At 37.9% G+C, this 11,522-nt stretch overlaps 3 gene segments (V, D, J or C); all 3 read right to left on the reverse strand.

Annotated features, from left to right (window-relative positions):
- Positions 1-2,899: 2,899 nt before the first annotated feature.
- LOC116041752 lies at positions 2,900-3,432 on the reverse strand (the record flags this gene model as incomplete). The annotated part of the segment is given in 2 exon segments: positions 2,900-3,183; positions 3,305-3,432. Coding segments are annotated over 2 exon segments (324 nt in total), but the record flags the coding sequence as incomplete, so codon positions are not given.
- Positions 3,433-3,524: 92 nt separating this feature from the next.
- On the reverse strand, positions 3,525-4,505 carry LOC116041753. The segment is given in 3 exon segments: positions 3,525-3,555; positions 3,718-4,063; positions 4,274-4,505. Coding segments are annotated over 3 exon segments (591 nt in total).
- A 145-nt stretch (positions 4,506-4,650) lies between these two features.
- On the reverse strand, positions 4,651-5,330 carry LOC118495498 (the record flags this gene model as incomplete). The annotated part of the segment is given in 2 exon segments: positions 4,651-4,709; positions 5,168-5,330. Coding segments are annotated over 2 exon segments (222 nt in total), but the record flags the coding sequence as incomplete, so codon positions are not given.
- Positions 5,331-11,522: the final 6,192 nt, after the last annotated feature.

The following is an 11,522-nucleotide window of genomic DNA, read 5'->3' on the forward strand; positions in this document are numbered from 1 at the left end:
GGTTCGTGTCCCGCTTGTCACGCTTGCGATAGTCATTTTTTTCTTTCCTCCTGCATGTCTCAGAACCATACGCCCACCCACGACCTTTTGCTAAACCCAACCGTCCCGTAGATCACGCGTGTCACGGAACCGTAAGCTCACCCACAACCAATTCCTTAACATAACTGCATCAAAAGGGATGGCAATAGTCCTGAGCAAGCGCATTTACTTATAGTGCTAAAGGGACGGCAAACGTCCCGACCAAGCGCATTTACCTAAAGAGCTAAAAGGACGGCGCTGAAGGGACGGCAATAGTCCCGACCAAGCGAGTTTACTTAGAGTGCTAAAGGAGACTTTTAGCGTCAATAAGAACGACAAAGGCACCTGACCAAGCGTCCATATTTTACGAGATGGGTGTGAGAACGTGTTGGAATATATTGGGGCGTGAAATTTAAATTACGATTTTTTCCATCCGCTGCATTTATCAATGTACGACCATTCTTATGCTCTGATTGGTGTGATACGAACGTTTCATAAATCACATGTGAAGTCTGTCGTAAGATGATTTCTGCGCTCATATCTGTGTTGGTTTCTACGTTAGGTTGATAAATGAGGGCCAGTGTCTTCAAATGGCTTAAAAGAAAAATTTGATATAAAGCCTTTTCTGTAATGTCTTTTCTTGTGATGTTGTGTGTGGGATTTTTCTAATGTGAAAAATAGTGTCAATGTGGGATAGTGTAGCACATCATGTTATTTTGTCACTAATGGTTTTATGTGGTGACTATGGTAAAGGTGGCACTTAGGCCCATCAAGTCCTTTAGTTATCATTAGTTTGAATGAGCTCAGCTGATCATGTATGTGCCCTATGTATATGCTTGAGCCACTGTTGTATGCCATTTGCCTGAGGAAGACCAGGCAGGGTTAAAACGTTGCAGCACAATAAATGTATGGGAGTATCAGCAGAGTGCGAGAATCTCATTCTTTTCAATAGAATATAAAGTACCAGTGATTTCAGAGTTTAATTATTTAGTGTTTCTGTGTCTAATTGGGATGCAGATCAACATGTTGAAAAATGGAAAGAGCTCATTGTGGGCTCATGGCCCACAGGGTATGAAGAGGATTTAGTAGGTAAGTCAGTGTCCATTTATTTGTTGTCATGGTGTCTTGTGTTTGAACCATCATACAGTTGGTTTGTCATTGATGTGGATTTGCTGCTCATGTGAATCCTCCCACAGTGTTACATTAGCAGCTGTAACCACAGGGACTCTGATAAAACTGGAATAATCAGAATCCATCTGATAGGAAGCTGTGGTTTGAATACCACTTCCCTCCTCTTTGAAGAGTAGTCAGATATCTGTGTTCAGGTTTTTGTACAGCCTCTTCTACACTTTGTATCACTGTGTTTCTAGAGCACAGTAGTAGAGACCTGTGTCTGCCAGGGTTAGTGTCTTTATGGTCAGTTCAGTTGAGTTCACTGTTGTTATGGATTCATATCTTTGCTTATCAGGGATATATTTAACACTACTAACTTCTCTTGCTCCTTTCCAGAGTATAAACTGAGGTGCCTGAAGGTCAGAATGATGTCTGTACCAGTGAAGTTGAATATAGTCTTCATTTGTCTCATATTCACATCTGAGTGTAACAGATTCTCCTTCTGTTTTACTGAATTCATCTTCTACAGGATATATTTTGTCTCCAGCTATTATTCCTGAAAAAAATAGAGAAAATGAAGTCATTGGACTAACATTGTTCATGAGGCTGAGAGGAGAAGACAGTGGAAAATGTCAATTGTACATTGTTACTCTGGACAGAAACAGGTCAACTGTTCAGAGATTTCTGCTCTGAACTGCAGTTTATATAAATCTTTAGAAAATAATAAAACCATGTTGTTCTTTGTATCTTACCAAAGAAAAGAGCAGCAAGAATAATCCACAGCCAATGTTCCATCTCTACAACAAGGTTTAAATCAACAGGAGAAACTAGCTGATGTTCAACATTCAGTCTGAGAATTGTTCTCTTCACAGCAGCACTTATTATTGACTGAATGGTTGAACACAGTGAAGAAGTAGTGTACCGCCTACTTGATAATGTCGCCCTCTAGTGGAGGTACAAAGTTCAGTACAACAGTGTCGGGGAAAAAAGTCTTCCAGCAGCTTGTCAGTGTGTCAGCTTGTGTTTTTGTACAGAGACTGTGGGTTTGCTGTCACTGTGGGCCTCACAGCACAGTAGTACAGAGCAGAGTCTGTCACTGCAGCAGAGGAGATCTGAAGATCCATTTTGGTTTTATCCTCACTCACTGAAACAGACAGTCCAGAGTTTGTTTCATTTTGCGTTCCAGAGTGAAAGATGAGAAAATCTGGTGGTTTTCCTGGATGTTGTCGATACCAGAAGAAATAATCATTATATTCAGCTTGCTTGGAGTATCTGTAGGACAGAGTAACAGAGCTGCCTTCTAAACTGTTCTCTTCTTTCTCTACTGGAGTGAGATCTTCACAGCTGACACCTAAAGGAAGAGATAACTCTATTATTTAATATAGAAAAAGACTCAATAAATGATTCACATTCAGATGTCATTGGAATAAAACTTTTTCATGCCGCATAATCTAACATACCTGTGAGGATGGAGAGAAACGTCAGGGAAAACACAATGCTGAAGTGACAGCATGTTGAATAAAGGTAATGTTGATGGTTTGTGTATTGAACTCTGTTGAATATAGAAGTTCCTCTCTCTTCTATAGTTCAGTAACAGCTCAGCTCCTCCCTGAGTCTCTCTGTAAAGTGATTCTAGACTACATCATGAAAAATATTGAAGTTTAACAGTGTGTGACTCCCTCTAGTGGATGTTGTGGAGTATTGTGTTGTCTTTGCTCCAAAGGTTTTTGTACAGAGTTTTGGTGTTTCCTGTCACTGTGGGCTGCAGAGCACAGTAGTACACAGCAGAGTCAGACACTTTAACTGAGATGATCTCCAGATCAACACGTTTCCCTTTCTTGTCAATGTGAGCTGAGAAATCAGAACCAGTTGGATGAATCACCCCTCCCTCTGTGATGTAGAGCAGGAACTCTGGTCTGGATCTCTGGTATTGTCGGTACCACTGGATATTGTTGATAACACCCTCATATGTACAGGTCAGGTTGATGTTTCTGCCCTCTGCAACATGTTCTTCAGTACTTTCTGGCTTTATGCTGTTCATGGAACCCAGGGCTGCAAAATGAGTATTATTCACATCAGTTATCATTAACTTACACAGATAAACCTATAGTTATGAAATATCTTGTTAATACAGCAGGTTATATGAGACTTTGATCTCTGTTCTAACACTCACCTATAAAGGGAGAGAAAAGTAAAACCAGGTAAAGCAACATGTCTTTGGAGTTGTTAAAGCCAAACAGACAGCAGATGAACAATGTTCTTCCACTGCAGTAGAATGAAAAACTAAACAGCCTCTCTGATGTGCAGACCTTCTTCTCAACCTGATTGTGCTTTTAGTTTCTCAAACATTTCTGCTCTGGAGACAGAAATGATCTCATTGGTTGAGTTAAACGTCAGTGGGCGGGGCCAGAGAATAACCTCTTGCTGAAAGGTGGAAAAAAAAGGATAAAACAGCAGTGAAGAGAAAGAAGACATTTGGTGGATGTTTCTGATGTTGGTTGAGTTGTTGTGTGATTGTCTTAAAGTTTAACAGTGTGTGACTCCCTCTGGTGGATGTTGTGGAGTATTGTGTTGTCTTTGCTCCAAAGGTTTTTGTACAGAGTTTTGGTGTTTCCTGTCACTGTGGGCCTCAGAGCACAGTAGTACACAGCAGAGTCAGACACTTTAGCTGAGGAGATCTCCAGATTAACTTGATTTTTCTCCTTATTCAGTGTAGCATTCAGTCGAGGATGAGGAGGTTTTGCTTCCACTACTGAAGGCGATGTTGTATCAGTGATCAGGAGAAGGAACTGAGGAGCTGATCCAGGATCCTGTCGATACCACTGGAGATTATCAGCTTGAACTGAATAGGTACAGGACAGAGTAACACTACGGCCCTCTGATGAAAAGACTTCAGCACTGCTGGCAGTAATATCATCTTCCATCGTGTTACCTAGTGAGGAAAACAACATGTTAGATTTACACTTCTGTTCCAAAGTCACATATCTAACATTTGAAAAACATCACACTTATTAGTGATAAAGTGATGACATCTAGATTTGTATCTTTGAAATGTTAAAGTTTGAACTAAAATCTGAACTGTATCTGTAAAACTTTGAAAGTGTCTTTGTATTTCAGGATTTATAATCATAAAGATACATACCTATGAGAGTGAAGCAGAACAGAATTGCAGTGAGTTTTTCCATGTCTGCAGAGGTGAAATGCTGTTTATGAATGTTCAGGATGAATATGTTTTGTGAGTTGTTTGGTCTGATGTTCACAGCTGGAATCAAACAGTTCTCTGTCATGAAGACACCTCTGCAGTCAGTAGGAGGAGACTCAGATGTTGAATTAGTTTCATTCCTCCAAGTCTTCATCACAAACTGTGTTTCATTAGTGAAAAGAATCCAGACTGTCTCATAAAATACATTAAAGTTTATCAGTGTGTGACTTTCTCTGGTGGATGTTGTGGAGTATTGTGTTGTCTTTGCTCCAAAGGTTTTTGTACAGAGTTTTGGTGTTTCCTGTCACTGTGGGCCTCAGAGCACAGTAGTACACAGCAGAGTCAGACAGCTGAAGCTTCTGGATCTTCAGAGGAACTGATCTTAAGCTGGTGTAGTATATGACCATTCTATAACTTTCTATAAACTTTGCTTAAAGGTTTGTTATAAGGGAGTCCTATGAACTTTACTCTACACTTACTGAGAACATCTGGAAAATGTTAAGCAGAGCGGAGGTCCCCCCAAGACAGAAGAGACCTTTTTTGGAGTTGTGCCAGATAACAGGCATTGATTGGCTAAGTTCTGTGTCGAACCATGTATTCACACATATCACGCCCTATGATGATACCATGCATAGGATATATACATTGCTCACACAAAGGAAAGGCAGAACGACTTTTGGAAGAATTTGAGTTGGTCGTTCTCCAAGCTTCCTGCAGGAGCTTGTAAAATTGATGCTGAATCTTTGCTTGTAATAAACCTTTTTATAATCAAGATCAGTGTCGGCGGATTCCTCTTCATACAGCATCACAGCACTACTATTTAAGACACCACACTGGAATTCAGTGTGGATGAAAATTTGTCTTCGTCAACTGTTTTCCCGGAGCCAACCGTAAAGCGGCTCAGAATGAATTTGGGGCTGTTGTTTCCATCCTGTTTGTACCAGTAGAGTACAGTGGTAAAGTGACAGTTTAGTATCTTTTGGTCCTCTGCAGCCATTTGAGGTCAAATTCAAAGATGGTGGAGTTGTTGGGGAAGCTTCTGTTTTCATGAAATTCTTATGTTAGTAAAAATGTGATTCTACTGAGTTCTTCTGTGAATTATGATGTCATGGAATATAAACTTAGAGCAGTAGTGGTAGTGTGCACATCCCCACCGGTGAGGTGCAGTGCAAAAAGGGGCTGGATACAACTGAAAAGAATGAGATGCCCGCACTCTGCTGATACTTCCATACGTTTACACACACTGTAAACCCCAATAAGTTCATAGTACTCAAAACTTTTGCAGAAACTGATTACATAATAACTTTTGAGGTAATTAACTTCATTTTTTTAAGTAAGATTTTTTTTTAAAGTTACAATCTAATCAAACTTAAACATTTAAATTTTATGTTTTATTTTTTTAAGTGCACCGTGCTTTAAAATATTGTTTAACATATGCACAATTTTAGTATCTCCATACTTAATTATTTTGATCCAATGGTACTTAATTAAATAGAAATCTACTAACTCAAAAAATATACTTGTGTATAACCCACAAGCTAATGAAATTTACAAGTTAAAACTACAAAAAAAATAACTTCAGCTGTACATTTTCTTTTTTCTTTTATTCAGTCTTAAAATTGTTTTATACAAAACATGTCAGACCGTCATTTTTTAAAACTCTGTTCTAGCAAAGAGGTGTCTAACCATGTACCATGATGCGCTAAGTGACTCATGTCACATACTAGTTTCACCACCTACCCAATAGCTGTAAGTGTGTTAACCAGTGAAATTACCTGGTGAAGTATTTAGTTTTGAATGAAAACATACATAGACAGCACAATTAAACACCTCTGCTCTAGCTACAAATATACCATCTAACAATATATCATCTAACATCTTGTTAAACTCATTTAGTGTTTGGTTGTGCATTTTTCTGTGTGTGTGTGTCTGTATGGGACTGTGATTGTGTGTGAACATATGTATCTCTACATATCAAACAGGAACAAGATAATCAGGAACTGAGCATCTTAAAGTGCTTAATATAAAAAGTATGGCCTGATTTCTTAAAACAGCATTAGTAACAGCCATGACCATCAAAGTGCAAATGAAATAAAAAAAATATAAAAAAAAAGTAAATAAATAAACAATAAACGTATCAAAACACGAAATCAAGACATCAAATATATCCTGTTTGTAAAAACCTATAAAAACAAAATATAAAAAAGGCACATCTCACATCATTTTAGGATTCAGAGCACCAAGTTGGTGTACAACCGATAAGTATAAACAACAGCAACTACGTTAGATTTGGTGGGAAAGACATAATTCGCCAAATGTAAACAGTTTCAAATGCTTTGACTAATATGGTGTTCAACAACATACTATAAAGTTACCATACTGGGAACCCCAAAAACACATCAACATGTAAACAACTCTTAAGTTAGCCTACTCTTTCATTAACAGGTCAGTTTGAGACTCAGTAGGCAGGGTTTAAGTGGTTTACCATCATCAAGACCCATTAGGATTTTCTGGATGAATGTAAAAGTGTGAATGAGTTTCTTGGGATAGTCCAAATGCAATGCATACATCAACCCAAACAACGATGCAAATGCATCAGCCAAGTTAGGGATATCACTCATCACAACAAGATCTTCCACAACAATAGAAATGCTTGCAGGACTGAAATGAACTGGATCTGCAGTGTCCTCTGTGACTGCTGTGACAAGAGCAACAGGAGTGTCAATGATGCCTGTCTCATCTGACTCCTCCACCTGAAAGACACAGAGGGTGCAACTCCCCCACCCCTCCCCCCACCACTCCCCCAACTGGTGCCGTCAGACACCGCCTACCAAGAGTCTGGGTCTGTCCGAGGTTTCTTCCTAACAAAAAAGGGAGTTTTTCCTCGCCACTGTCGCAATAGCTACTGCTAATGCTTGCTCTTGAGGCAACCACTGTAATAGTTGGGGCTTCGTAAACTACAGAGTGTGGTCTAGACCTACTCTATCTGTAAAGTGTCTCGAGATAACTCTTGTTATGATTTGATACTATAAATAAAATTGAATTGAATTGAATTGAATTGTTAGGTTAACTTGAAGAAACACAACAACTGCATGTACACTCACTGGCCACTTCATCAGGTGCATGTGTGTAACCCAATTCAATCCAATACAACAGCTCTCCTTAAAATTCTACGTTTATGAATTTTATACATTTTCAGTTTTGTTGACATTGTCAGAAAGGTGATAATTCTTCTTTATATGTATTACTGAGGTTGTAATACGTGGTGGTGGCATAGTGGGGTGAATTATATTGAATGGTGTTCATAATATTTTGCCCCTTTCTTGTATGTTAATGCAGTGGACAAAATATTAGGAAACCCATTCAATAATACATTGTCACCCACTATGACCTCAATAATAAACATAGTAGAATTTTCAGCTTTCCGACAATGTCAACAAAAACTGAAAATATAAACTTTATAGATGTAGAATTTATATCAGAGTTGTAATGGATTGAATTATATTGCACAGGTGTACCTAATGAAAAGGCCAGTGAGCGTATATTACAGGTGATTACTCAACAGGTAGGTACAGTATATAGTAGATATATCTCAAGTAACTATTATACAGGCCAACAACCCACAGGTAGGAATACAGGTAAGCATTTTACAGCTGTCTATTCTACAGCCAATCATAAAAGAAGTAAGTGTAGCAGCAGGTATTTTACATTTTTGCTGCTGAACAGCATTCCCACTAAAAATAAACAAAATGGCCGACAGGAACAACAATAGTTGGAATGCTGCTGAACAGCATTCCCACTAAATATATCTTGAGGCAGTTCTTCTCACAATAGTCAAAAGATAAAGGTAAGCGCCAAAACCGAATGGCAAATAGAGAACTCTGATCTAAAAGACAATGTTTTTCTTTAGGTAATGGCAAGAGAGCTGGGCATAATGATACTCCTCCTTTCTGCCTCTTTCACTGGACTTTACGTTAATGCTGCATGTATTTCAATCAGGAGAGACTTCGTTGCAGATATGCAAAGATTTATTGTACATATGCATGATTTGAAATGTACAGTCTTTGGAGATTAGATTCCATCGTTATTTTAAAAATCTAAAATAACGAAAAAAGGGGTAGAAAGCCGAAAGATAATCCCCCGATGGAGTCTAGACACTGATGGTGGCGTGAGGAGCCTGAAGACCAATATCGAAGAGCCGTTGGTAGTGGCCTGCCGGATGAGGACCCAGGAGCCGTGAGGGATGAAGACCGGAGGAGCAAGGCGAGGAGGAGGGTTGTGCTCTTATCCTGAAATGACAACTGAGCAGCAGAGAGAGATGCGTTTTAAACAGGGATGTCATGCAGTGATTGGCTCGTGATTTCCATGGCTGCTTCTGATTGGTTAAAATAAAAGTGAACACCTCTACAGCTGATCCGTTTAGAGGAGAGAGAAAGTTATTATGTTTAGAAGTCTTCCTGAAAGAATTTGCGCTGAGCTCCATGTGGTGTAGGAATAATTATACATTTGTTCTCAACGTAAATTCACGTTAAAGCCCGCTTAAGCCCAAACAACAACTTGGAAAGTCTGAAACATGTTTGCAACACAAATTGCCAAGTTGGCGTCACATTAAACAGAGTGGACGAAAGTAAAACGTATCGCAAATCAATTTTTGGCTCACATGTCATTTGTAATATGGTATTACGTTGTAACCTAGTTAGAAAAGTTATTTATGCATCAATCCTGATGACAAGTCATGGAAAACAATATTTTAGTGGTTTAGGGAATTTAAGTTTACTGGTGGAGCAACAAGTCTGGGACAAAAGCATTAATATAACAACGCATTCTCATCAATGGGATAGTATGATATTGTACAAACTACAACTAATGCACAACAATTTGTATGATAAGACAGCCCAGCTCTGTTCTTGGAAATGCTTTATTATCCCAGGCTTCCTAAACTACCCACAGTGGTATGCACTTTTTTTGCCCACAGCCTAAATGAACATCAGCCCAGCATTTAAAAGGTTGAGGGAGCTTTAGACTCAAAATTCTTGAGCATGATACAAAGCTGTCATTTAGTTACAGATAAGCAATCTGTGGTGTAGTTAGCCAAACTGATGTTTTCTGTTTATAAAGCATAATGTGGCAAGTGTCAGCTCACCACAGTAGCACTTTAATATTTTTTTACCCAACATCCAGCAGTAATATTCTCATTGTATCTACTGAGCACAGCCTTTTGAAAGCAGATTATATACTTGTAAACCTCTACTGCTAGCAGTGTCTGTTATCTGAGTGCCCTAATGTTCTCCAAAAATAATTTCATTTATATAGCACTTATATAGCACAAGCATTAAGCACAAAGTGCTTTCCACATTAAAAGATGTACAGGATATTAATTAGGAATTAGAAACCCATGTAAGAAACATGAAATGTTTGTTGTATGTTGCACGAAATACTAGTAAGTTATAATTAATAATTAATAATAATTAAGTTAAACACAGGGCTTAAATAGTCAATTCTCCAATTAAACTGCACTGTAACTTTTATTCACATATTTTATCTCTGTTCTTTTAATTTCTTATACTGCACTCTCAATTTTATTCTTGTCTTTTATCTACTGTAAAAAAAGATTAGTTGACTCAACTTAACTAAGTCAAGTCATCTTGTTGCTTTGACTGAGTTAATTTGAGTCAACTTATAGTGTCAAGTTTATTACACTTCAAAACTTGAGTTGATGCAAAATGCAGTCTGTTGACTCAACTTCCTGTATCAAGTAAGTTGGACTTGAAAATATTATTTGAGATAACTTTAAGAGATGTTGGTTACATTTATTTTATCAAGTTCCTACAACTGTGAATCAAGCTGGCTCAACGTGGAATACATAATTGATACAACTCGCAATTTGTTGACTCAACTTTCTGTATCAAGTAATGTGGACTGGAAAACATTACTTAAGAGAACTAAAAAATATGTTGGTTTAACTTATTTTATCAAGTCAGGGCAACATTATTATTGTTTTCTCATGCTCTATTGCCAAGTTACTTGAGTTTACAGAAATTGCTAGATTTAAAAAATGTAAGCAAACTAATATCTACAAAGAATCTACATGAGAATTGGCCAGACAAACTTAAATATTAACACATGAAAAAATAGCTGAAAAGACAATTCAATAAGGACCTTTATTAAAATCCCAACAAGTCCAACTTCAACCAGCCTTGCTTCAAAATAAGTGTCAATGGATGTCGAGACGTCAAAAGAAGACCTTCCTTGGGACATGTTAAAAAATTAGCCTTTACACCCTCAAATACACTTTTGCTTCTGGCTGCACATAAGAGCACCCTTCCTTTGGGGAAAAACAATAACTCTCCGAGTTCAACTGAGTCCATTCTGAGTTAATGTTCAGAGTTGCTGCAGTAAATTGCAGAAAGATTCGTAAAAACAAAACATTACTGAAATGTCCACTCTTCTCCACAATTTATCTGTAACTTCACATGGATTAATGTTAATACCTTTGAAATAAGTCAGAACATGAAAACAAGGTGGGGTGACCCACAGAAGGGCAATACATTTCATCTCCTCTTACTAAATAGTGTAAAAAATGAGAATTCTTCCTCTGGGACATGCAGACAAAAAAAGCTTTCACACCCTCTTAAACATCCATGCTCTTCCAACTCTTTCAGGGCTGGTCAAAAACTGAAATTACACTGTGTCCTGCTTGTAAGAAAAGAAAAGAAAAAAAAAAAAAAAAAAAAAAAAAAAAAAGCATTCTTCCTTTGAGGGGGAAAAAAAAAAACAACTCTAAATGCCTTGATCAACATCTACATCTTGATCCATTCTAAGTGAATGTTCATCATTGTTGCAGTTAAATGCAGCAAGATATACATACAAAATTGTATCTCTCTCTGAGAAACTTGCTCAAATGTCAGCCTGAGAATTAACACGTTCAAACATTACTGAAATCTCTCTGTTCATGTTTGCTCTACAACATAAAATACAAATGAGTGTCTGCAAGAGACATTTCCTCCACAGAGAGCAATAGAGATCTGTTAGAACATGAAAACAAAAAAAAACAAACTGTTGTGACCCACAGAAGGGCTTTACATTTATTTTCCTCTTACTACATAGTGGACAAATGGCAAAAAAATTAGAACACTTCCTCAGGGCCAAATGCAGAAACATCCTCCTGAGCAATCCCTCTAACTGAGCA

Source organism: Sander lucioperca, chromosome 7 (assembly GCF_008315115.2).
Source record: "Sander lucioperca isolate FBNREF2018 chromosome 7, SLUC_FBN_1.2, whole genome shotgun sequence".
In the NCBI taxonomy this organism is placed as follows: Eukaryota; Metazoa; Chordata; class Actinopteri; order Perciformes; family Percidae; genus Sander; species Sander lucioperca.